General features: G+C 47.8%; 1 protein-coding gene and 1 long non-coding RNA gene across 6 annotated transcripts in view; one reads left to right on the top strand and one right to left on the bottom strand.

Annotated features, from left to right (window-relative positions):
* The first annotated feature begins 8,898 nt into the window (after window positions 1-8,898).
* Window positions 8,899-27,199, top strand: part of LOC119042229 (uncharacterized) — a 93,719-nt gene continuing 75,418 nt past the window's right edge. For all 5 annotated transcript variants that reach the window (XR_005081181.2, XR_008390696.1, XR_008390699.1 and 2 more), the window contains exons 1-3: window positions 8,899-9,113; window positions 9,785-9,934; window positions 17,707-17,811. This is a non-coding gene — a long non-coding RNA (uncharacterized LOC119042229). The remainder of the gene's footprint in view (window positions 9,114-9,784; window positions 9,935-17,706; window positions 17,812-27,199) is intronic.
* MYOM3 (myomesin 3) overlaps window positions 24,965-27,199 on the bottom strand; it is a 44,659-nt gene continuing 42,424 nt past the window's right edge. Inside the window, exon 37 of the mRNA XM_037135920.2 lies at window positions 24,965-26,867. Within this exon, the coding sequence (XP_036991815.2) occupies window positions 26,604-26,867 (264 nt within the window). The 3' untranslated portion in view covers window positions 24,965-26,603. The remainder of the gene's footprint in view (window positions 26,868-27,199) is intronic.

Here is a 27,199-nt window from a genome sequence, read left to right as displayed (position 1 = left end):
CTTCAGAATATGTTGCATAGTGCCTAGTAGTTTTTCCTGAGTTGTAATTCACTTGCTGAAGATCCTTGAATAAAACTTTGTCATTTAATTCTAGCAAAGCCTCTAATTCATTAGCACTTGGTTGGCACATGAACAAGCCAATAAACAAGATAAAGAAGTAAAATATAATGTATGTCAGGTGGTCTAAGCACTACAGAGAAACATAGAGCAGGAGTTTGAGGTGGGGGTAGGCTACATTTTGATTTAAGATGATCAGGGAAGGCTTCGTGGAGAAGGTGACCTCCGTGCAGAGATGTGGAGGAGGGGAGGAGTGGGTCACGTGGATAACTAGTTCAGAAAGTTGCCGGAGTTACAGGGAAGTGACCATGGGCTCTGGAATCACCGTCAAGCTCTAGAGCCCACCCTCTCATGTCATCAGGTCAAATTTTTCAAGAGGCAGTGCTGCTCCCCTCCAAGGTGTGTGTGTGTGTGTGTGTGTGTGTGTGTTTGACGTCCCTGGGCTGATCCTGTTGGAACCCTGACCTCCCCCTACCGACACTTTCCAGGGGCGGTGGCCTCCCATTGTTGATTTTCATGAAAACTTGGCAACTTCCTGGTTTCCCTGCCCTGAACCCTGTTCCACATTCCAATGGCTTTATTTGTGTGCTTTGGAGCCCTGCCAGGGCTGGGCCCCGGACGGATTGCCATGGTGATTTCCTGCTCCGTCCAGACAGAAACGTCTCAAGGATGTTGCCCTTGGGCCTGAAATAGTGCAGGCCTGCTCTCGGCAGGCAGCAGGATGAACTCTGGCTTGGTGAATTGAGCTAGGAAAGCTACTCCTTTTCTCCAGCTTTTGAACTTGTGCAAGCCGGGGAGAGACTTCTGGGGAGCCTGCTCCAGGGCCCCGAATTATAATCCAGTTGTTATATTTAGGGCCTACCTCTGAGAGATGGGCTGAAACAGAGCAGCTTCTAAAAAGCCCAGCTTCCCTGGGATATAATTTGCATACAAGGAAATGCACCCATTTAAAGTGCACAGTTTGCCCTGGCTGGTGTGGCTCAGTGGGACGAGTGCCGGGCCTGTGAACTGAAAGGTCGCTGGTTTAATTCCCAGTCAGGGCACATGCCTGGGTTGCAGGGGCCCCCCATTTGGGGGCCTGTGAGAGGCAACCAATCGATATATCTCGTGCATGCTTCTCTCCCCCTCTTTCTTGCTCCCTTCCCCGCTCTCTAAAAGTAAAGAAATAAAATCTTTTGAAAAAAGAGACCATAGGAAAAAAATAGGAAAGTGAAGAACAAACAGAACAGAAACAGGTTCCTAGGTGCAGAGAACCAACTATAGTCACCAGATGGAAGCGGGATTAAAAGGCTGGGTGAGACAGCTAAAGGTTGGGAAGCACAGAGTGGTGGTCACGGAACAGTCGTGGGGATGTGAAGGGAAGCATAGGGAATACGGTCAACAACACTGTGCTAACTCCCTGTGGTGCTGCGTGGGGACCATCCTTCTTCAAGGGACCACTGAGTAAATTATATCATTCTGCTGTGCGCCTGAAACGAATACAAAATAATATTGAATGTCAACTGTTATCGAAAAATAAAAAAATTAAAAATTAAAAAAAATGAATCATGTTCAGTTAGTCCCGGGTATTTACACACACGGTTCTCATGATTCAGTGTTTACACACAAAAATAAAGTGTACTGTTTGCTGAGTTTTGATAATGTATGCACTTGGGGAATGACTCTCCCATGAAGATATAAAGCTTTTTCATCGAGCCCCCCAGGTTTCTTCCGGGTGCTTTGCATCACCCCCTCCCCCACCGCTGACCTCTGTCACGGATTCATTTTGCCTTTTAGAATATAGAGGTTCGTATGAAGGGAAGCATCTAGCGTGCATACTTTTGGTGGTGGGCATCTGTTGCCCAGCATAATGTTTCCGAGCTCCATCCGTGTGGTTGGTTGGGTCAGTAGTTCAACCCTTTTCATAGCTGGTTCCATTGTGTGGAGCAAGCATAGTTCATGCTTGGTGGTAGGCTGTTCTCTTGGTGATAGACGTTGGGTTGTTTTCAGGTTTTGATCACTACCAATAAAGTTGCTAGGTATATGTGTGTATAAATCTTTGTGTAAACATATGCTTTTATTTCTCTTGGGTAATGTCAGCCATGGAACAGCTGGGTCATATGGCAAATGCACGTGTAATTTTATAGGAAACTGGGCGCAATTGGCTTTTGCTCACAGGGACTGGAATTACTGATGCCTCATGAGTTGGGTGCAGAGGCGATTTCAAGAAAGGAGAGCAGGGTCCTATTTCAGTGAATAACGTGCCTCTTTAAGGAAGTCCATGAACACCTGCTGGTAGGAAGCTGAGAACAGGTGGGGCGAGAGTCAGGTGGGGGAACTGGCTGAGGAGCAAAGTCAGGTAAGGGACTGGGTGAAGGAGCGTTGTGGGGAATTCGGAAAGGTGGGGGAGGGGTGGCACAAAACAGGGCTCAGGATGCAGGCTAAAAAAATCTCTGTACAGTCTGGTTTAAAGTGATCAATGGTTCTCTTTGGGCAGCTTGCTTGTCTCTCTCCCCCTCTCCCTCTGTCTTCTGTCTATCCGCTATTGTCCAGGAGAAAGGAAGTCAGAAAGAGGAACACATATTTGCCACTTTGTGCTGGACACTGGTCATATTTATCTCGTTTAATCCTCAGAGTAACACAGTGAGGTTTGTGTTCTTCCTCAGTTTCTGAGACCAAGAGTATTTTAATGATTAGTTGTAGGCAATCTTCGAAGGAAGGTTAGGTGAGGTCACTGCTGTTCGTAGGAGAGGGACAGCTCAGCTGCAGGCGACGCTTGAAGGGATGTCAGCAAGTGAGAGAGAAAGAGGAAAAGAGGTAAAGAGAGGAACACCTGTGACAGCTAATAAAGAGAGAATCTGAGGAAGGAGATGAAGGGCAGCAGGTGTCATCCTGCAAAGCAAAGGGTCGCTGGTTCGATTCTCTCCTCTCTTTCTTCCTCCCTTCCCCTCTCTCTAAAAATAAGTAAATTAAATCTTAAGAAACAAAGTTACTTGACTAGTAGCCAGTGCCAGAAGGGCACCTTGACCTTCCCTTATCTCCTTGGATGCAGAAACTAAGTCTCCAGTCTCAAAGGAAGGCACCTTCCCACACCCACCTGGAAAACACCTCTTATTGCTAGAGCCAAACAACTCAGAGTGAAAAAGTCTATAGAATGACTATTCTCTAATTTATTACTTTGTTTAAGTTCTTCATTAATAAATACCCAAACCTTGTTTAGATTCCTTTCTAAAGGGAACCAACTTTCTTTGTCTGGTCCACTTGTTTTTTTGGTCTAAAAAGTATAAAGTTTCCCGGTTTTGTTACCGAACGAGAGGTCCGAGGAGGGGCAATATCTGGCCCACCTAGGGATGCCAAAACCTGCCACAGGGGTCCCTCCCAAGGACAATATACTAATATCTACTGGGCTCTTCTGTCTGCCGCCAATTGGCAAGACATCTCTCAATGCCAGAGATTTGTGAAAAGAAAGCAAAATGTTTATTTAATGCTATTTAGGCTTAATGCCTCTACTAAAATATCAAAGTCCTTTGGGGTATACTCCTACACCCACACGGTGCTCCCTTCTCCTACTGTCCCAACTCTGGGTACCGTAAATCAGGAAAAGAGCACATGTCTGTTTTTCAGGCCGCTGGAATTGTCAGCTGTGTCACTGTGCAGGCTCTCGAGTTAATCCAAAGTACTGTGGTACCCTCTCATGGTCCACTGGCAAGAGTTCTTTGTACCCAGTTCCAGTCAAAGTCTCTCCTACTTTCCAGGCCACGTGGCCAAAGGGGACACCCCAAAGCCACATGGGCCTCCTCTACCAAAGCTGCAGGGGTTCGTACTCGACCAAAAGCATGTGGCTTTCTTCTTCACCTGGCTGCAGGAATCTCCATTCTGGCAAAGCTGCATGGTTTTCCCTTTCACCTGGGAAAGAGGGGGTCCTCACTCTGCTGAAGCCGCGTGGCTCTCTACTACATGATTGCAGGGGTCCTCACTCTGCCCCAAACCGCGTGGCCCTCTCCTCACCTGGGCAGTTATCCCCTCATGTCCTGGAGCCCATCTTTTCCAAGCTCTCACACAGGCATTCCCACTCAGGAGTGCAGCCCCTAGTTCCATCCTGGGTCAAAGTCACTCCCTTCTCCCTGGCTCAAAACTTAGCCACAGCTATTTAACATATCTATGAAACCAGTTAAAGTTTATAGATATGTTAAATAATCATTCCAGAGGTTAGCTGCAAAACTGTTGCTATGCAAAACAGCTCTCAATGGCCCTGGTTCTATTTGTCCCTTCCCCCTGGGGGGTGGTGGTGAGGACATCTTAATATGTCTCTCCAATATTCCTACATACTTTGAATTCTGAACACCATTGCAAATCTTTTTGGGGGGCTCCCCCTTGGCTGCACCCTGTATCAGTTTGATCATTTCTTTGAGCCTCATGTTATGAAAGCATAATATTGTGATTCTTCTGTGCACACATATTAAACTGGCTTTCCTCCTGTTAATCTAGTCGAGTCAGTCTTATTTGATTACTAATCCAGCTCTAAGAACTAAAGAGGGTAGAGAGGGGGGAAATTCTCCCCTGCTCTGGCGACAGCACACCCGGACAAACTTTGTCACAAACCATCACACCTCCCACATGTTCCTCAAAGGGCCCATCCATCTTTCCTAAAAATCATGCACTTTCTCCTGAGAGGCCAACCCCTTTCCTCTTTCCCTATTTGTGGGAGTGACTTCTCTCTCGAGTCCCTCCGGTGCCATGGACATGCGTGAATGAATATGAATATGGCTGAGACATGCTGGATCTGTTTGGGGAGGAGGAGTGGGCTGTGGCCAGTTTCTCAGGGGAGACAAAGGCCCTGAGCCTCTTTCTCCATAGCCTTTTATTGGGTTGTAATACACAGGAATACAGGGCGGCAAGGATCAAACAGTAGATAACATTTCAAAGAAACCTGAGGGCTTAGTCTGAATCAGTGTCTGTCAGGTAAGGGGGTTGCATAGACTTTGGGAGACATACCCATTTCCTCTCGGACCCTTATCATATGAATGAAAGCACTCTTAGCAGATCTCACAGGTTTATCAGCAAGTCTTTGTGATACCAGATTTTCCCCCAGGACACACTCTAGCAAGGCAAGGAGCTGCACCTCTCCCCAACAGGTATTCAGGCTTAAGGGGATTAGAGCCAGGAAGCGCTTCTCCCAGAGAACGTGGGGTTGCCCCCCACTGTGAGGGGTCTTACCCGTTACTGACTTCCGACCAAGCTTTGGGGGCAGGGAGAGGAACTGAAGCAGCGTTTGCTACCAGAGACAGGCTTCGTCTCCTGAGGCTGGCATCCGAAAGGTCGTTGCTCGTCCTTAGCCACAAGGGGTACAGATACAATTCCTAAAATCAGGCAGAGCAGTCTACTACACCTATTTAAACAGTATTTAATTCTGAATTCTAGAGCCACCTCTTCAGGGTATTAATTGTTCCTGGGTATCTCCCATGCAGACATGAGATATGCACCCATTTGCTTTTTGCTTTTATAAATATTCTTTTTAAAAATTATTTATTTACTTACTTTTAGAGAGGGGGAAGGGAGGAAGAAAGAGGGAGAGAAACATCCATGTGTGGTTGCCTCTCATATGTCCCCCACTGGGGAGCTGGCCTGCAACCCAGCATGTGTCCTGACTGAGAATCGAACTGGTGACCCTTTGATTCCCAGCCTGAGTTCTATCCACTGAGCTATACCAGCCAGGGCTATGTAGAAGTTTTGATTGCTTTGTGCTTTTAATCTGTCTTTTATTACAGATGTCTCAGCCAAGAACTCAGAAGTATAGTAGGGATTATAATTATATTTCCTTTCCTACAGAGCCGAGCCTTTGGGAAGTGTTGTTATATAACGTGCACTGTAATTCCCTCCTTAAAACATTCGGGGAAAGCACTCAATATATTCATTTTGCTTTTGAAGTCAGGAGTGTATGTATGTTTTAATGGGCTTATGTGTGAGATTGCCTTTAAGTCTTGGGTAGGTACAGGAGATTCGGTTACATCTGAGTTACATGTAAATGGAAAAAACAGAATGATGTATTTGAGAGAGAATAATCTGCCCAAGTCACCCAGCCGGATCGGACTGACTGACTCCAGTGCTCTGTCCTGTGCTCTGCATGGTCCCGCTGAGGTTGCAGGAGCTTGCCTTGGTGCCAGAATAAGATATGTTCCTCTGTTTTGTAATTCCCAGTTTTTTTTTTTTTTTTCGGGGATTCCACCTGCAGATGGATGGCTGGTCCCCGTAACCTGTGAAGGAAACCAGAATATGTCACCCACAGTATGCCTCTTCAACATAATTGTTTAGAGTTGAGGGAAAGTAAGAAACAGAAAATGCAGGGGAAGCTCTCCATACCTTTTCCCTTTCTGCCTAAAGGCAGGGTACAAAATTTCACTGGCTGGAGTGACTTCAGACTCTTCTCAGCCTGGCACTGGAGGACTCAGCACACGAAACTTACTTGGTTAATTTTTCCCCATATATTTCCCTTCACATAGTTTGCCAACGTTGGAAGCCTAAAACCACTTTCATTTGTCCTGCCACTTCCCTACGAATGAATTGTTCTTTGTTGAAGATGCTGCACAAGCCTGAGCTCTAAGCCATCTCTCTGAGCGATGTGTCTCTGAGTTTCTCCTGTGTACACATGAGATATGCATGTCAGTCAAGTTCTGTTTGTTCTTCTCTTGTCAATCTGTCTTTTGCTACAGAGCCCCGACTGAGTACTTAAGTAGCTATAGGATCATTTTTGCACCCCCCGCCCTGCACCTGACTTTCGAAATCCACATATATGGCGTTTGAATTGCAGAAGTACAAAATGATATTTATCTTTAGAAGTCTGATGAAGAAACTCACATCCCTAAGTCCTGATTTACAGCTGTGTCCACTTGTTGGGTTTCCCCTAGATACGTTATTAGTTTTGTAATTTTCATTGTGTGAGAAATATGCCAGAGTTTCAGAGCTGGAAGTGGCCCCCAAGATAATTTAGGCCAATTCCCTTATTTAAAAAAATATTTACTTTTAGAGAGAAGGGGAGAGAGGAAGAAAGAGAGGGAGACAGAGAGATAGCAACGTGTGAGTGAGATATTGATAGGCTGCCTCTCACACACCCCTAACCGTGGACCTGACCCACGACCCAGGCATGTGCCCTGACTGGGATTTGAACTGGTGACCTTTCGGTTCACAGGCTGGTGCTCAGTCCACTGAACCACACCAGCCAGGGCCCAATTCCCTCATTTAAGTGATGAAGATCTGAAGCTTAGAGAACGGAATTGCCACCCCCTCTGCCTCTACTTTCAAGTCCTTCCACGTTTTATTTAATCAGCGTTTCCTTATTTCTGAGCATCCTTTTTCAACCTGTTCCGCTGTGCTCATTCCCCACCCTGCCCATGAAACTGGTCGCCTCCTTGTGCCTGCCTGCTCTCTGCACAGATGGCTGTCACAGCTGCCTGGTCTGTTGGCATGTGTGTTGCTGTCAGGCTGGGAGCTTTCTGAGGACAGGGACAACGTCGAGCTCATGTTTTTTATCCTCAGGACTAGCACAGTGCCTGGGAAATACCCAAGTACTCGGTGAATTTCCTTTTATGTTAAATGTAACACGCATCTGTAAACACTCAAACATATGGAAGGCGATCTTCCAGGCGTTTTTTATGCGTGTACATAAAGAATATGGAGGTGTATACATCTTTAAAAACATAAGACTCCTGCTATAGAAATGATTGTTATTTCTTTTTCCTAATGAACATTTTTCCCAAATTCACTCCACTCTATCAGCCATCTATTTCTGTGTAGGGAACCATTCTAAAGCTAATCAGTGGCTTATAACCACAACCATTTGATTTGCTCAGGCTTCTGGGGGTCAGTATTTGAGCTGGGTTGAGCTGGGCTGGGCTGGGCTGGGCAGGGGGCGGGGAGCACCGGCTCGTCTGCTGGTCTTGTCTGGATCACTCTCTAACTGCAGTCACCTGGCAGGTTGGTGGGGGCCTCAGCTAGGATGAGCACTGCTCCTTGGTCTTATCCCCCAGAAGGCTAGCCCGGGTTTCTTGGCATGGCGGGCCTAGGTCCCTGAGGCCTGCTGCTTCCCCAGGCTCTGCTCAGGAGTGAGACCCAGGGCCCCTAAGGGGGCAGATCCTGGAGCTTGTAGAGTTCTGGGGGCCCTCTCTAAGGAAAATTTAAAAGTTACTAACACAAAAGCAGGTGTAGGACTTGGGAAAAGGCCTCCGCAGGTGAGGTGCCCAAAGCCTGAGCTTCACGCGCTTCCGGGCGGTCCATCCTCCTCTGGTCTTCGCTGCTCCTGGGGCCTCGGTGAGCCTTTGTGGATGCCACTGTCATCCCCATTCTCAGGAACGGGCTGGGGATCGAGGACAGCAGGGAGCAGCCACACAGCAGCGCCCACACTTCCCTGCTCTCCTCTCAGTCCTGGGGCTGGAAAAAAGGCTCTTACTTGATGTACATTCTTCTGAATGTATCGAGACATACATTTTGTGTTCTGAATCTTTCATGACTTAGATTTTAAAATTCAGCACCCTGCCCCCTTCCCTTTTTTCAAATATAGCCTCCCCATAAATGTAAAAGGTCTATTTTGAAACTCAGAAGCTGAGAACAGACTCTTTGTTGTGCTGTATCCTCCCCTTGTCCCTCCCTTCCAGGGGGGAGCTTCGCCAGCACTAGCTGCCTCCTGAAGGGGGGGGGGTTCAGGAGCAGAGTCCACAGTAGTAACAATGTAAAACAATCCCCTCCAGCATGGTTAGAGCTGTTTATTCAGAGGCCTAGGAGCCGAGGGGTGGAAAAATGTGAACTTTGCTCTCACTTGGGGATAGAATTTACTTGAGCATATTTGATGGGGGGTGGGGAGGGTGGATCCTCACACGCTGAACTGAAGGTGGATTGTGCTCCGGAGAAGGGGTGACAGTGGGGAGGAAGGACTGCGGCCACTGAAAGCCCAGACACGGGGTGTTGGTTGAGATGAGAGTGGTGCTCTCCCCCTGGGTGAGGCTGGGACCAGAACACAGTGATGGCGGCGCACGGTTACCCTGGGGAAGGAGCACGCTCTGGGCATAAAAACTGCGAGAGTTGTGGTATGTGGAGCCCTTCCCCTGCCAGCAGCAGACAGCCAAGCATCGGGGTCAGGTATAGGTGACAAGTGGTGGTGGTGCACTGGCTGCTTGTGGGCAAGAACAGGCGTTGGCGGAGGCAGGCAAGAGGCAGAGGTAAGCTCAGTAGCCGGAGGGTCTGGGTGATGGGTAGTGAGAACTGCAGGAACGCTGTCCAGACCCCTGCCCAAGAGACCTGACCGACTGCAGGGGGGCTTCTAGCAGCCCACGGTGATGCCCTTGGGAACCCCCAGCCCCTTTTGAGTTCCAATCTGCTAAAGCTCAGGGTTGTCAAAAGAATTTATTGTTTGTTCTAGCCAACATGTGACAGAGCCCTCTGACTTCCTTCCCTTAGTGCATTTACTAGAAAAGGCATTCAATTCCTTCCTCTGTCCCCTTGAGATTTATGTGTATCTCTTATGACTCAGGAGGGTCTTTCCCAAGGACCTGAGAGCCCTTCCTATGAAACGTAACTAACCAACCAGAAGGAGCACCCCCTACCCAGTCTCTTCCTCTCCCAGCTCTCTCATTCTCTCTTTAAAATGCCTTTTGCAAATTGGAAACGAGCTCAGCAATGTCCTGACTATCAGTAGTTCCCGAGGAAAACCTGTTTTTTGCTGCTTGAACTCATGCCCAGCTTTGTTTATCTTTGACAGTTGCTAAGGGGTTGGCCATGGCCGTGGAGGAACTATAAGCTGCTGCCTGGATGAGGGGCAATGACAGTGAGCTGTGTGTCCAAACCAATGGCATGATGCCCGCACTGGGGGGCCAGCCAATGGGACTGGTGCCTTGGACAGCATTTGAAGGTACATTAGGGGCCACTACAGGGGAACATGGGGGCTTTGGCCCAAGAGGGGCAGCCAGGTGTGCGGTCTGGAGCAAAGAACATGAGAGACCCCCCTGGAGAGACAGAGGAGGGGACCAGGAACGCCAGGGGGAGGCAGCTGGGGTCCTGCCTTTTCCCACATATTAGCCGTTGAAAATGTTACCAGATATGGGACCTGGCCCCGAGCGGGTCTGCTCAGGCCGGCCTGCAGTGTGTGGGTTCTTAACTTCATGTAGGAAAGATTTCACAACACAAGTCCAGATGATTTATTTTATTTTACTTTTGAAAAGACTTCATTTATTTTTAAAGAGAGGGGAAGGGAGGGACAAAGACAGAGAGAGATAAGCATCGATGTGCAAGACAAACTTTGGTGGCCTCTCTCACGCCCCAACCAGGGACCTGGCCCCCACCCAGGCACGTGCCCTGACCAGGAATGAAAACAAGCCAGCTTTCTGTTCCCAGGATGGCACCCAACCCATGGAGTCACAGCAGCCAAAGTGAGCCCTGGAGATTTTAGAGCATGTTTATTAAAGCTGGGGACAGTGAAACGAGGAAGGGCTTGGGACAGTGGGTACAGCAGGGGAGGGACTAGACAGGAAAATGAGCCTGGGCCGGCTGCTTTGGCTCACGAATAAGTCAGAGAAAAGGGGGCCTTGGGGACAGGTTCCAACGGGCACTGGCCGGAGCCTTCATTTTGAGGGGTTTTAAAAGCTGTAAGTTTAGGGGAGGTCTTAGGGGAGGATCTCAATGGAATAGTCATCAATGTTATGCTGATGTGCCATAATGAGACTTATTCCTGTAACTTCACCTGTCCTTGGGCGTGGTTGGCAAATGGCACTAATTGGATTTCTGTTTTCTCCCTGACTGGGGTGATTTAAGCCGTTTATCCCCTGGTCGGGAAGGAGGTTTAAGGTTTTAAACCTGTTTCCTCCTCCTTGGAGGAGGAAGGAAGAGTGTAAACATTTACTCTTAAGTGTCCTTGGTTTGGGGAGGATAGGATTTACTAGGTGGCTGCAAACTACTTGTTTAACTGTCCCTCTCCAGTTCCCTGTTCTGCTTGTCCTGGCTCACCCTGCCTCAAAACCACCATCGGTCTGTTGATGGACCTCATTCGGGTGTCCAGACCACAGACACAAACCCCGGCGTGTTATTGTGACCGTTCTTGGAGCTTTCTGTTCACCCACAAATCTCTTCGTTGGCAACCATTTCTGGAGGTCATAGTCTCTGACCTCTGAAATGAAAGGATTCTTTTTTCATTTTTCCAGCAGGAGGGAAAAGGTTCTTTTGGGGAGAAAAAAAATGCTGAAAATTCTAATAAGTAGAATATGATTTGGAAGTCTCCCCATGGACTTGATAAGCATAAGGGGGCTTTTTTAGGGTGAGGTCAGACTTTTGGGAAATGAAGGAAGTTCCACTGGGGGGAAGAGGGCTGGAAACAGCGCGAAGGTGAGAATCCAGCCTGCCTGCCCCTAGGGGACCAAGAGCGACCATTTCAAACCTGGAGTTCAAGTGATACTCAGTTTTTACGTGGGGGCTCAGTGTTTGCCACGTTATTTGCAGTCAGTTACGCTTCCTTATATATTTTCGTGTTAGAATGAGTCGTTTGTTTTAGGCATTTTTCCCCAGATAACTGAAGTGGGTACCCCCAGAGTAAATGGTACTTTGTTGATACAAGGACTTCAGCTAAATGAGTTCAGCCACCCTCTGACCTATGTCCAAAAGGAAACTTTTCTTTTAAAATTTAAAAATATATTTAGGGTTGAGTGAAAGAAGCAAGGTACCAAAGAGTAATACCGTATAATTCCATCTATCAGGAGGGAACTAATGTGTGCTTGTGAAAACCCCAGCAGGGCCCACCTCTGAAGCGGCTGGACTGCCAGGTTCGTCAGGTTCACGCAGAAACCTCTGTGTTGCGAACACAGTCCTTGTTCTAGGCGTTGGTGTTCTTGTTTTATATATTTGTCCAGACTCATCAAACTGCACACTTAAGCCTTCTGCATTTCTCTGCATGCAAAAGCTACTTCAACAACTATTTAAAACACAATTTTAAAAGACACAGTGAGCTCCCACATTTTAGATGTTGAACTAGCTTGGATTGACCTCTCTCTCCCTCAAAATCAACTCTGGAGGAACTCTTGAAGCCAGAGGAAAGCATACATTCCAGAACCAACAGAAAATAACTGTGAGGCTGCCCCGCCTGTAGGTGGGGTCTGTCTTGAACCCAAGCATGATGGGTGGGTAGCTGCAGCCTGGGGAGGGGGCCTTTGAGGGGGTGGGGGGAGTCTCCAGTAACCTGGGGTTACCTGGGGGTGGGGGTCCTTGAGGTCCTGGGGCCCACCCACTTCCCTATCATTAAACTTGTCAGGCTGACCTACGTTTGGATTTAAACTTGGGCTCTTCCCACTACTTACCCAACCATTAGCTGATAGATCCCTGATTTGATTCTTGTAATTTAGTCACACAGACCAAAAGGTTTTCCCTTTCATCAGTTTCACTTTTCCTTCTCCCTGCTTACTCTTGATCGAGTCAACATAGACCTTTCCCCATAGTGCAGGCTTTACTTTTTGTGCTTTAAAACTGTTCCCACTGTGACAATTCCTTCCATATGCACATGTAATGTTAGTTTCCTCATTTTCTCACCATTCTCAAGGTAAGTATTATTTCCACATTTGTTTCTTTCATAATTGCCTCTTTCTGGTGCGTTTGAGGTTCTCACTGGCTTCATGCTTATTGGCTATTACAGGGTAGATTATGTATAAAAAATTACTTGGGTGCATGGACAGCAACACAACAGAGTAACGGACCGGACCAGGTGCCGTTCCCGGCGATGGGTGTAAAACCACCTCTCACTCTAGCTGATACCATCTGTCGGCGAAGGGAAGAGTTGGCATTCTTCCTTCTGGAGTTTTAATGTCTGCGGATCTGTAGATACTGAAATTTAGGTGGAAAAGCTTCTCTATGCATACTATTCATTACATAGAGTAGGTGTCTTGTCAATGCATATGGATCTACTTCATTCTTTTCATGGCTGCATAGGGACCCAAGCGTGGTGCGTGGGTTCTACGCGGTGACTTATTTAATCGTTCCCCTGTTGATGGACATTGAAGCTGTTCCTAAGTTCCTTTTTCTTTCACTACAGATAATCCCAGGACATGTATATCTTTAGGTTTAAATGTACAGTTGTTTGATTTTCTCTGAAGTTGAGCCTCTTTTTATGTTTATTGGTCAAGTTGATAAGTGTCTACTGCACAATTTTTACGTGCTGTACGATATTAATAGGCATGGCTGTGTCACAGCTTATGCAGGCAAACTGTCGTGGTGAACATTGTGTTGCTTCTCTAGTGGCAAAATCGAATGCCTTTTCTATCCCCAGAACTGTCTTAAAGACGGCAGACGTGTCTGGTTGACCAGCTGTCTGAAAAATGCCCCATGCTTACTGAACTGGCTTTTGTCCTCAATGTGGTCAGGGGGGTTCAGATATTTAAACTTTACTGTGGAGACAGAAGCATGATTATTTTAAACGTTTGCCTAAATACTGAGAACCAGCCAAACCTCCACACTCTCCTCTATTATTTAAAAAAAAATTATCAAATTATAGTTGGATAAGCATTATACCAGAACCATCTTGATTCATATATATGTGTGTGTGTGTATTTATATACCTGTCTTTTAAATTAGCACCTATTTTATTTTTCCATTGGAAGATTCAGAGCATCAGAATTTGCCATAAAAGCAGAAACACAGACATGAAACTAATAGGACAAACTTTTTAGCATTTTAAGGATTTTTCTTCTTAGCGTCCCTTAAGGGCACTTACTTGACCAGTTTATACAGCTGACTAGTATCAACATTAAAGATTTTTACATCAGCTTGAATTTTGTGTGAAATTGGTTTGTCCCGTTGTGTTTATCTTGACTTATGAAGCCGCATCCCAGTTGATGGATTTAACACATCCTCTTTGAGCAATGAGCAGGAATTAGAGACCCTGTGACTTCTTACTGTGCATCCATGGGAAGGACGCCTCCCTGCCTCCCGGGTTTAATTTTTCTATTGAGGGGTAGACACATACTGTGAAATTCATAGCCCTCACTAATCCTAAGTGCTTGGTAGGTTTTTGGATATGAACACATCCATGGGACCATAACCCAAATCAAGACGGACAATGTTTTCAGCAACCCGGAGAACTTCCTCCTGCCTCTCCCTCCTGGAGGTAACCACTCTCCTGACTTCTGTTGCCATCCGCTTTGCCTGTTCTTCTGCATACAGTGTATGTTCCTGTGTGTGGCTCCTTTTGTTCAGCCTTCTGTCTTTGAGATTCATCCATACTGTTGAGTGTGCAAAGAGCTGTTTTGTTGCCCTGGCTGGCGTGATTCAGTGGATGGAGTGCCAGCCTTCGAACCAAAGGGGTGCCGGTTCAATTTCCAATCAGGGCAGGTGCCTGGGTTTCAGGCCAGGTCCCCAGTGGGGGGGCATGTGAGAGGCAACCACACATTGATGTTTCTCTCCAGCTCTTTCTCCTCCCTCCCTCTCTCTCTAAGAATAAATAAATAAAATATTTTTTAAAAAGACTGGTGTTGCTATTCAGTTTTGTTCTATTGTATGACTACCATAGTTTATTCATCTGTCGATAATTTGAATTGTTTCCAGTCATTGGCTCTTATGCAAAACATTCTTGTACATGTCTTTTTGTGCAGTTATTTCTCTTGAATACTTAGAACTGGACTTGCTGAATGAGAAAATAGCCATATATTTAGCTTTAGAAAAATTGGAAGCTAAATATATGGACGGATTTCTGAAGAGGCTGCACTATTCATACCCTACCAGCGAGAGTTGTGCATTTTGGTGGCTCCGGGTCCTTGTGAGCACTTGTCCTTCCGTTGTCAGTCTTTTTAATCCAGCCATTCTGACGGTGTGTTGTGGTTTTAGTTTGTATTTCAACTAAGGCCTTACATTTTTTATCTAAAAGCCTTTATATGTTGTGCTGTGGAATAAGCCAATCCTCTAAAATGGCTTCTGAGATAACTGGGTAGCTTTCACCAGTCTGCTGTTCCCAGTCTGGGAATCTGTGTCCTCCTGGCCTCCCGCATGCCTGGTGTGTGTGTGTGTGTGTGTGTGTGTGTGTGTGTACTTGGCAGGTCTTTGTTTTAGGGATGAAGCTTTCTCTAGAATGCTCTTGGCCTATGTGGTCGTGCCAGGTGACTCCACTTGTGATAAGCCCATCAGATAAGGTATCTTTTCAGTTTTAGGGAAGATCTTTGTGAGCCCATGTCCCAGAGAGTCGGTTCAGAGCCTGTTCACGTAGGATTGGGAAGGGTGAGAAATCTGAGCAGTTCTGCCTCTTAAATATCAATCTGGGTGAGAAAAGCCCGAAGGAGCGAATTTTGCTGGCCCTGGGCAGACATTGGAAGTGCAGTAGCTGCCTCTAGGGCACATTGAATGGGGCCATTGTTAGGTCAGTGGTAAACCTCCGGAAGCTAAGTGACAGCTCAGAAGTTACTTCCCCATGAGGCCCTCCCTGATCACCCCATTTAAAATGTAACACTCCGAGTTCTTTTTACCTTGCTCTTTTTTCCCTCACTACCCTTACCATTTTCAAACATAATTTATCTATTTATTACTGTGCCACTTACAAGTTATGGCTTCTGCTCTGCAAACTACATTTCTGCTCCTCCAGTTGCTCCCCACTGTACTCGGCAGATGGATGACGCTGGAGGAGGCTGCAAGGCTGGTGGAGGAGGAAGAAGGGACTTGCTCCTTCCAGTGTGTTTCCTGTTCTAACAGGGTCTCCCCAGCAACAGATCTTACTCCAGCAGCGGCAGCAGCAGCAGCAGCAGCTGAGGCTTCTAACAGCAGAAGCGTCCGCAAGCATCCCCCTCACCAGCACCAGCAGCAGCACCAGCCAAGGAGCGCCTCCTCCTTGGGGGTCTGAGTTTCCCTTCTGCAGGGCTCACCTCTGAGTTTCTCAGTGTCCACTCCTCCGTTTGTTTCCGCTGCCCTGGCTTAGCTGCTTCCTGCACTCGCTGCCTCTGTGAGAGCTCAGTCTCCTCCTTTAGTTACCAAGCGAACAACCTCGCACCTCATCGACAATGCTTTATATTAAATCATCTCTATTCATATCTCTGAGGTGATTTCTGGTTCCTGAAACCTTCCTTCTTTCCTTCATGGGTAAATCAGAATTATTTTTTATGTGTCTTCTTCTGACAAGATGGTATGAGCTCAGATTAATTTACCTGTTGGAGTTTCTGCAATGGTTGGTACCCAAAGAGGAATAATTTAGGCCATTTAGTATTTTAAGTGGCACATATTTTAGCTAAACTCACCTTTCAGGAAAAAAATTAAATTGCTTCTGAACTCTGGGGAACCCAGAGACGATAGAAACTGTGTTGAATCAGGAAGAATTCTGACATGTTTGAAAACAACCTTCAGAGTGAAATGAGCACCTCTGGTGCTTGAAAGGGACAGAGAGTTGGTCTCCAGTGGAGACTGATAATCGAGTTTCTTAGCAACAGTGGCAGAAACAGTATTTGTATATAACAGGGCTTTAATTCTTCCAGGAAAAGAGACCTCACCTTATTTAATTATGAAAGAGCACAGGCAGGAATGAGTCTTAGGAAATTGAATAAACGTCATTTGGAGGTGCAGGAAGGGACCGAGAGGCGAGGACCTCATCACCCACCATCTTCAGGGACTCACCCTCATTGTGGGTTTGGCAGACAGGGTGAAAAAAAAGGCCAGTCCAGGCTGAGATCAAACCGGCAATTGAATTTCCATTTCCCCAGGCTCGGAATCCCGTGGGGAACATCGTAGGCATCTTTTCCGATTCTTCCCAAGTCACTCTCCCCCCAACACCTGCTGCTGTTTGGGGTCTCCCCAGGGCTGGGGAAGGTCTTCCTTGGTGGCTTCAGCAGTAATCTGGCATTGGTGCCTGGGGGTGTGGCAGAAGTCCAAGGATGACTTGTGAGCTGATTTCTGTGGATTTTTTTGAGGTCCTCTCCCTGGGGATTGCCGCCTGCAGTTCCACAGAGTGGGGGACAGACGTCTCCTCTGGCTGGCCACCCTGCCTCGGCTTCCGTGTCTGAGGGTCTGAGCGCCAGCCTCTCTGCTTGGATGTGGCCTGGCTTCTGGCAGGAAACTCTCTCGGGCAGATTTCTTTTGGGGCATCTCTCTCCTGACAGTCCCCTGGGGGTCTGCCCACGGGGAGCGTGTGCATTTACCACGAGGTAGGTTAACCTTCTTTCCCTGCAGACAGATGTTTTACCAGCTTTTACAGTGTGCAGTTCAGTGGCGTTGTATATTCAGTGTTGTGTAATCATCACCGCTGTCTGTTTCCAGAAGTTTTTGTCATTCCAAATAGAAGCTGGGTACCCATTAAACAGCAACCCCCCGACTCCCTCCTCCTTCCAGCCCTGGCCGACCTCTATCCTACTTTTCATCTCCATGAATTCGCCTATTGTAGGTTCCTCTTATACGTGGAATAAATATGATGTTTGTCCTTTCATGTCTGGCTTTCAAGTCTCATCTACGTTATAGCATGTGTCAGAATTTTATTCCTTCTAAAGAACAGATAACATTCAATTGTATGTAGTACTACATTTTGCTTATCCACTTATCTGTTGATAAACACTCGTGAGTTTTTTACCTTTTGGCTGTTGTGAATAATGCTACTGTGAAGTGTACAAGTGTCTGCTCGAGGCCTCGTTTTCTCCAATTTGGGGAACGTGCCTGATGATATGACTGTTTATCCGTTCACAGGCTCATTGTCTCCCTTCCACCGGAATACAGACCCCGAGGCCTAGAACAGTGCCTGACTCACTGTAGGAGCTCCACACCTGTTTCTGAACGGAACCAATGTCTCAGGTAAACCAAACAGGGAATTATCAAAATAACCCACCTCACGGAGCTGGTAAGGGGGTTACATGCAGCCCCCCCATGTACCACCACAGGGCCCTAGTGCTGGGTTACTGTTCAACTTCCATTAGCTCTGAGTCTAAAGGGATACTTCACCCGCCCAGGTTCCTGAAGGTCATGATTGCTTTTTTGGCTTCTATTTCACTCACTGTTGCCAGCTAAGATTTTTTTGACCTTCTCCCATTTACCCAAAGCCGTGAGGGCACCAAATATCAAGATGATCAAGCCCTGGTTGGTGTAGCTCACTGGATTGAGTGCCGGCCTGTGAACTGGAGGGGTCACTGGTTCGGTTCCCAGTCACGGCACATGCCTGGGTTTCGGGTCAGGTCCCCAGTTGGGGGTGTGCAAGAGGCCTATATATTTTTTTCTCTTTGAAAAAAAATATATAAGGCATGTTTATTATAGAGATTTTGAAAAATACAGATAAGAGAAGAAAATAAACATGAGTTGTAATCCCACCATCCAGAGAGCTCACTAATGTGTGGTTGTTTATTCTAGTTTTCTAAAAGATAGTTTTCATTTTAATAAAATAAAATCACCTTCTGTATACTGTTTGAAATCTGCCTTTTGATTTTTTAAAAATATTTTATTTATTTGTAGAGAGAAGGGAAAGGAAGGAGAGAGGGAAACAGCAATGTGTGGTCGCCTCTCACACGCCCCCTACTGGGGACCTGGCCCTGAACCCAGGCATGTGCCCTGACTGGGAATTGAACCTGCAACCCTTTGATTCGCAGGCCAGCACTCAATCCACTGAGCCACACCAGCCAGGTGAAATCTGCCTTTTGATTTTTAAAATCTATTCTGAACATTCTGAACAACTTTCCACACATTGCAGTATTTTTTTGCAACATCATTTTTGAGACTGAACCACTGATCATGATACTGGGTTGTAATCGTATATTATGCAGATCACCCTTAGAGCTTCCCTACAGATCACAGATGCTTTTCTCGGTTGGCTTTTACCTCCTAACTTGTATGGTGATCCCGTCTTTTCATCAGTAGGCCATGGTCCAACAAAGCCAGCCACCTCTCCGGGTAGCCGTCTGACACATGGCATTTCTCATGGGGGCAGGGCGCGTGTCTGTGTTGGTCGTCACTGTGTTGCCAGAGCCTAGAGTGAAATAGCAACTCAGTAAATGCGTGTTGGCTGATCGACCCACTTCGGACCTGGGGGGAAGGCCCAGGCGCCGTCCCTGGTCTCTGGCTTCCCTTCTTGCCACGTAGCTCGTCTGTTTTCCACCTCATAATCCATGCCCTTTGACCCAGTAATGTCTCTTCTACAATCTATCCTAGAGAATTTTCCAGAGATGCTAGCAAATACTTTTCTATCTTTGTACAAGGATGTCCACCCCAGTTTTATTTATAGTAGTGAAAAATCGGAAACTATTTCTGGCAATATGGAAATGATACATAACTGTATAATAGAGAAACACCAAGATGGGGTTTCGGAATGCTTTTTGGTGACGTGAGAAAATCCTCATGGTTTAGTGACATATGAAAAATGCAGAGTGTGAAATTATATGTGAGATCTCTCGACTCTGTTAAGCCTAGCATGGAGAACACGAAAATAATCTTAACAAGTGGGTGCATGATTTGGGAGTGCTTTTAGCTCCAAGGAACCAAAAACCTGATTTATGGTGTCATAGCCAGGAGGGGCTTATTTTTCTCTCACAAGCAGTCTAGAGGTCTGAGGGCCTGGGGTCAGCAGCTTGGTGATGTCAGGGGGGGGTCTCCCTGACCCTCTCTTTTCTTTATGGTCCCACATGGCTGCCCCAGCTCCAGGCATTGGGTGCACACCTGAGGCCGGAAGGAAGGAGGGGCGTAACACTGCCGGCAGCATCAGTTTCTTTTATCAGGATCATCAAGACCCGACCGAGGTGCCCCAGCACGTTTCTGCTTAGGCGTCTTTGACCAGAACTGTGTGCTATGGCTGTCCCCAGCTACACGGGTCCTGGGGACGTGAGTTTTTAGCTTCGCAGTCTGCAGAGTGGAGGTGGCAATGGGGAAAGGGCAGGAATCCCTGTCAGGTTAGTTAATAAATCGTGTCTTCCCCTTGTGCTTATTTCTGGCTGGTGGACTTATGGATGTTTTTTGCTTTTCTTCCTTCTTCATTTCTGTCTTGTCCAATTTTCCTACCAGTAGCATTTATAATTTCTGAAATTGAAAAAAGCTACAACAGATAGCTACTTTAAAATTCCCCTGTGAGGTTGTGGGCTCCCGTGTGTGGAAGAGTCTATCATGTCATCACTCAAAAAGGTACGGCAGAGACTGTTTGACGCTGTCGCAGCCGGATTGGCCGGTCTGCCTTCCCCAGCAGACCGTGGCTCCCAGGCCCAGGAGCAGGTCACAAGGGGAAACCTACCATGTGTTTCACTTCTGTCGGGCACCGCACTAGTTATTTGGTAAGTGTTGCTGCATCGAGTTCTTACAGCAGTCTTTCTTTTTCAGACAAGCTGCCAAAGGCTTGAATAACAAATCACACATCACGTAAAGGGAAGAAGTCAAGCTGGACCTCAGATGATAGCATTGAGCTTTAATTTTGTGTGTTCCTATCATATCATAAGCTCAGTAAAGATTGTGTTGAATGGATGAGGAGTTGATGAATCATTTGTATGTGTAAAATCTATAGCCATGCCTTGATCATTCTTTCCTGTAGGGCATCTGTATTACCATTAATTTTAATTAGCGAGGTTGAAAAATGACAGGCTGTATAAATCACCTGCAAGAGAGGAACTCTGTGCTCACTTGCCTGGGTCCGATGCCCTTGACTAATTGCTGGGTGTGTAATTAATATGACTCCAGGTGAAAAGGCAGCCGAGGACTGGTTTCCCATGGCGTCTTTCAAATTTCTTATTATAAAGAAATTCAAACACATACAAAAGCAGAGAATGGTAGTGTGAACTCCATGTATTTATCACCCAGCTTCAAGAGAATTATCAATATCTTGCTAACTTTTTCATTGATCTCCCTTCCTCCAATCACCCCCCCCCCCACACACACACAACTGGAGTATTTTAAAGCAAACACAGAGACTCATTTCACCACGAGCATTTCTATGATCGGAATGAAGAGACTTTTGTGTGGCCGGTGTTTCTCTTTCTTTAGATCTGCTAGCACAGGAAGCGACGATTTAGAAAAGTCACAGCACAGAGACTTCTGGGAGGCCCCGGAGAGGAGAGGCAGGCCATGCAATTTGCTTTGCTCTCAACCTAGGGTGCTTCTTGGCTGAAACTCCTCCAGCCTCGAGATTTATACTTTTCTCAAATGCTGAAAATAAGAAATCTGGCTTCCTGTAACTGGAGACATCTGGGGAATGTTGCTTGTGAATCCGTTTTTGGCATGAACATGTCGCCCAAGTCGCTTGAAGTGATTTGGAAATTTTGAGGCATCGAAAGTGTCTGACTAGAGCGGCGGTGGCTGAGTGGGTGGATGTTCATTGTTACACAGGCCGGTCGTTTCCCATCGGGGCTCCTGCTTCCTATATTTTTCCTGTTTACTGCTCTCAATGCTTTTAGGCCAAGGCGGGCAGGTCTCTGAAAGGGACTGAACGGGTGTGGGGGAGGAGTGGTGGCCGGCGGTGTGATAAAGGGGATCTCTACCGGCTGCCGGCCTTCTTCAGCCCGCACACCCCCCCGGCTGCCTGCAGCCCAGCCTGCCGAGAGGTCCCTGAGGGTTCTTGGAGAACGCTGTGGTGGTGTGTTTGCTGCTGGGCTCCAGCAGAATAAGGGAGGCCAAGTTCCTGACCTTCTGAGTCCCATTCAGGGTACTGGGACCAGTCTGGACCAATTGAGCCATTTCCCAGGATGAGCCAGTAAAAGTATAACACAGGGAGTAATTAGGAATTATAGTGAGGAAGGAACAAGAGGGGTCCAGCAAGCAGGATGCTGGGAGTAGTTTGGGCCATGGGCAGCAGGGGAGGCCACTGGGAACAGATGAGGAAGAGGAGAATAAGGGGAACGAGGAGAAGCTGGGGAGTCTGGCTTCACTGGATGATGACCTACTACCCTGGGCTCAGGAGCTACTGAGCAGATGAAATGGAAAAGACCCATTTTGCGGGGAGGGAGGTGGTTGATTTGTAACTCTGAACTTGTTTTGGTTCGTAACATTTCTGGCAACAAATGCGTGAGTCTCTCCGCACCAACGACCAGTTCTCCAAACCCCCAGCCCCCGGATGTCAGAATTGTTAGCCTACCATGTTACTTCAGTTCTGACGCTAACTACCCAAGGTCAGTGTCACATCCCGCAGGTCTAAGGGCTCAGTCCCACAAGACCACCCTCACTTCAGACACCAGCCGAAAGTCTCAGTGCCACCTGCACTTGTGACTAACCAGCTGTAAACCGAGGGGTCCCGTGACTTCCTCCTCAGACTCGATAATTTGCTGGAACAGCTCACAAAACTCAGGGAAACATTTTACTTTCATTTACTGGCTTATCATAAAGAATACAAATGAACAACCAAAGGAAGAGGTCCAAGGAATATCTAGTAGAATTACCGCGCCCTCTCTGGCCGTACCACTCTCCGAGCACCTTGATGTGCCAACAAACCTGGAAGCCCTGCAAATCCCATCATTTAGGGATTTTTATGGAGGATTCATTACTTTGGCATGATTGATCAAATCATTGATCATTGGTGATTCAGTCAGAATCTCTAGCCCTTCTCCCGTCCTTGGAAGTTGGGGGGTGGGCTGAAAGTTCCAAGCCTGTGATTATGCCTTGGTCTCTCTGGAGACCAGCTCCCTGGTCAGAAGTCATTAGCATACAAAAGATACCACCCCAGAGCTTCCAGGGGTTAGGAGCTATGAGTCAGGACCTAGGGACAAAGACTAAACATTTATTTTTTATTATATCACACTATCCTTCAGCAAGATTCATCCTACTTTCTCCTACCTGAGTGGGTTGAGGTTTCAGTGGGATTAAGTGGGAAGAACTAAGAGAACAATGAAAGTTCCCAGGGACCTCCATCCCCTCTGTCTCACTCTTGGGACCGGCCCTGTCCATGTCTTCTTGGCTGGGACCCTAAAGGAGAATCCAGCTGAGACTGGGCTCCGGGAGATGGAAGCGGGGAAGAGAGAGCAGAGCTAACAAGGGTGATGGGGATGTGGGTCTTCAGGAAGCTTGCTCACGCACGCATGCTGCTCTGGGGCCTCTGTCCAGGGAGACTGGACAGACAGAAACTGTCCATAGGCAGCACAACAGCTCAGCTCCCAGACTGGTTTCTCACCAAATAACGGAGTTCACAGAAACTTCAGCCCCATGATGCACTGCTTCTGAGCGGCTTCTTAGCATGCAAAGCTCACTTCCCACTGACAGGGGCTGCTCACTCACACCATGTTCCAGGAGGGCCAACAGTGGGATTAAAGGGTAAATGCTACTGGGAGAACTTGTGACAAATTGCTGTGTACCATGGTCCCCCACCCAGTCCACCTCTGCCGGTGGGGGAAATTTTACCCTTCTGGATAGATGGAACCAAGCAGCCACTTCCATTTACACATCTGCTCAGTGATTTGTTCATTCATTACTTTGGCAGTTCTCAGATGTTTATTGAGAATGTATGATTGCTTCACCTCTGGGCTCTGGGCTCCATGTACCTCTCTGCATTGCTCAGGGCCAGCGTGGCAGAGTAGAATGTCCTCTGAACCAGGACCCAGGGACTCTTGTCTGGACCCTGCCATTTACCACTCAGGTTCTCAGCTGCCGTATCTGTGAAAATGGGGCTGGTGATGCTGTTCCATTAACCTGGTGGCCACTGATATCAAAACCGGAAAAGTCGGTGTTCGTGCTGCCTGTCACTACCAGAACCAGTAAGTAGAGACAAGGGTTGAATCTGTAGGCGCTTTATTCAGATGCTGTGATCTGAGAAGATAGTTGGTTATATACCCTCAAAAAACCGTCTTATGGTTTTTTATGGGAAGAAAGGGCAGGTAAGGGATTTGGAAAAAAGGTCAATTGGATAAGAGTTGCAGACCAGGGGCGATTTTCCTAGTACTTTTTTTATCTGCCGATCAACACCTCACAAACCCTCTGCATCTCTGGCAGACCCCCCTGGGGCACAAAGGCTGAATTGCCTGTGGCCTCCTGGAGTCAGTAGCCTGCAGTCCATTTCCTGGAATAACAGCTTTGACGTGCCTTAATCACTTAAGCCTATCAACTAAGGCTGAAGTTTGTAACTCAGTGAGTTCCCCTATCAGTGTGAGAAGGTCAGAGATTTATTGTCATTATCTCACTCTCTGCCTCTCTCCCTGTGTTGGGGTGCTGATCCTGTGAAGGAGAAGGGAGGGTGCTTTGTGTGAAGGTGAAACACGTACGTAAGCGTATCCAGACTGCTGTTGGGAGTTGAGCACATGGATACTGTGCTTTCTGATTTCTTTGAGATTGGTGACATTTTCCATCAATACACATAAGAAGCCAAGTCTCTGCACTGAGATTCCAAGTGAGAGTGGGAGGGAGAGTGAGCTTGGGCCTTTTTCTTTATCTTGTCATCCAGAAAAGAGAAAAGCAAAGGAGGATGGAGTTCTGGGAAGTGATAAAGATCTTAGTGTCAGCTTGATGGGGGACTCAGATGTTGGAGGAATTTTGCTTTCAGGTAATAGCTAATAAGCTTAGTAATCGGTGTAGGTAAAAAGCTGTTGTTTCAGGAATGGAAGGTGTGCCCCACCCTGACTCCAAGAGACCAGTAAGCAGTTCCACCTTTGTGGCTCCTGAGGAAGGGGAACAATCGAGGTGGCATCTGAGTCACTGCTCCAGGCGGAGATGCCCACCGCCCAGGGCCCAGGCGAGAGAACGCTGCAGCTTTATCTGATTGACTTTCCCCTGAATTCCAATACCCTTACCTACACTTTTCTTCTCCTTATAATAAGGGTTGGTTTAAAATACAATTGAAGACAGCCTGTTAGGTACAAACCCGCCATCTTCTCAGGTGGCTGGCCACCTGAACAAAGTGCCCACAAATATTCAGTCCCTGTCTCTGCTTGTTGGGTCTGGCAGGGGACAGGCAGCATGAATACCGCCTTTTCTGGTTTCAAGCTGAAAGGGTCCTCAGAAATGAACTTCCAGCCTTCTTTCTTAACTTAATTTTATTTATTGATTTGGAGAGAGAGAAGAAGGGAGAGAGATTGATTTGTTGTTATACATTCATTGGTTGATTCTTGTATGAGCCCTGACAGTGGATCGAACCTGCAACCCTGGCGCATTGGGACACGCTAATTTCCCCAAGGCTCAGCCTTCTTTATTTATAGGCGGGAAATTGAGGACAAGAGAAAGGAACAGAATTGCCCGAAGTGTGTTTGCCTCTAAGACCTGCCCAGTGCCCCATACCCGTCCCCAGCCAGTGTATGTTCAGGTGCCCTGCCTCCCTCCCGCACCCTTGAACCCCTGGCCTGACTGCACCGTGAGCCCAGAACAAGAGCTGGGGGTGTAAGTTACCCAGCACGCCTGGTGCGTGTGCAGGTGGTGGAGGCAGGAGCGGCTCATTTCACCCCGAAGTTCAGAGGTCATTTCAGAAACCAGAGGTGCGTTATCTTCCAGAGTTGGGATTATAGGTGATTTTTATTTTCTCCTTTATGGTTTTCACGATTTTCCAACATTTCACAACAAACATCTATAACTTTATAAACCTCACCCAGTCCAAATCTTGTTTTTAATAACAGGGAAATTGGAGGGTGTTGAAATGCCCAGCTCTGAATTGAGGTCCATCCAGCAAGGCCACCTGGTGTCTGTCACAGCAGGCAGAGGCCCCGAGCTGGGAGCAGTCCCGAAGGTCATCCAACTCACCAGCCTGGCACTCAGCGCCACCGGGGCCACGTCCCCCCACCCCTTGCCTTTGCTGTCACCGTGCCCCACTCTTGAAATGTCCCCGTCCCATCACCCCTGCCAACTTGGACTCATTTTTCAGGGTCCAACCCAATTCTGCTAGTTCTGTGAAGGGGTTTTAAAGTCCTCGTCCCTGTGGGACAAACATCTGCCTCTCCCCCGTGACCACCAGTGGCACTTTGTTGCAGTTTTATAACCCTTGGCCTCAGCCTTGTCCGGAGCCTTTGCGCCCAGGCCTGACTCCCTGGTGGGCCGAAGCCTCCTGAGAGCCGGGCCTGGATATTATTTGTCTTTGTGCTCCCAGCGCCTCCCTCAGCCTGGCACACGCTGAATGTCTGTGGAACTTTCGGGAACGAAAAACAGAGTGCCCCAGAAGAGGGCTGTTGGGCCCTATGGCTCCCCGGCAGGGCTGACGGCCCCGGCACTATTTGCACTTGGGGCTGGAGAAGTCCGTGGGGTGGGGAGCTGCGGTGTTCCTCGGCCCCCTTGCCTCTACCGATAGACATGTCTGTCAACAGACACCCCCAGCTGTGCCAACCAAAAATGTGGACATCGCCTTTTGTCCTCCAGGTTGAGGACAGACACCACCGGTGTGGGGTTTATAAAGGGTGTTCATAAATGATCCCCAGGAGTAGGAATTCCCATCTGGTAGATGAGCAAGGCAAGGCCCGTGGAGAGTGCTTGTGAAGCTGGGTCTCACATGTAGGTGTCTCATTCCAAGTCCAGGGCCGACCCCACCATCCTGCAGGCCTCTCGGGACCCCAGCAAGGTCTTTGCTGCTCCGCCGTGGTGTGTCCCTTCTGTCCCAGCCCCATGTCCTGTTTTCTACCTTGTCCCTTTCCCCTCTGCCCTGTCCCCAGGGTCTGTGCCAGGCTGTGACTCACTGGTTGACCTTGCTGGTCCACGCAGACTAGACCTCAGGCTGTCACTCATCACATATCCTTCAGCACCTTGAGCTCCTCCCCATGCTTGAACACGCTGATGGTGACCTGGCCCGTCTCCGAGCCGTACTTGTTCTTGACAAAGACGCCGTAGCGCCCGCTGTCCTCACTGTTGACCTTTTCGATGGTGATGGTGACCTCAGACCCCCTCACCTCCATGTGGTAGCGGTCAAGGAAGGTGACAGGCTGGTCATTCTTCAGCCAAGAAATTTCAGGGGCGGGGTCTCCTGAGATGACGCAGGTCAGGCACAGGGTCTGGAAGGACGGGGAGGGAAGGCCTCGTCATCTCGTTACAGCCCCGGCATTCACCCCGCCGCCCCAGAGAGCTCCCAGTGCAGGTGTCCTTGTGATGAATCCCTTCTGCGTGTTTTATTGTACTGCATGAAGAGATGGCATTAAAGGGGGAGACTTTTTACTGTAACCCCGCGTCCTCCGTCCTCAGCTTCCCTACGAGAATACGCATTAGTGAGGATCTCAGATCATTATTATTCTGACACTCGGCCCCGGAATGGCCTGCACTTTGCTTTACTGCTTTTGGCTGCATTTATGTCATTATGGTTTTACCATGCAAAGAAGGCTATGTTGCT

The sequence above is a fragment of the Artibeus jamaicensis genome, unplaced genomic scaffold (genome assembly GCF_021234435.1).
Source record: "Artibeus jamaicensis isolate MK-2021 breed Jamaican fruit bat unplaced genomic scaffold, CSHL_Jam_final scaffold_847, whole genome shotgun sequence".
In the NCBI taxonomy this organism is placed as follows: Eukaryota; Metazoa; Chordata; class Mammalia; order Chiroptera; family Phyllostomidae; genus Artibeus; species Artibeus jamaicensis.
The sequence above is the reverse complement of the archived record's forward strand: the minus strand, read 5'-3'. Positions and strand labels throughout refer to the sequence as shown.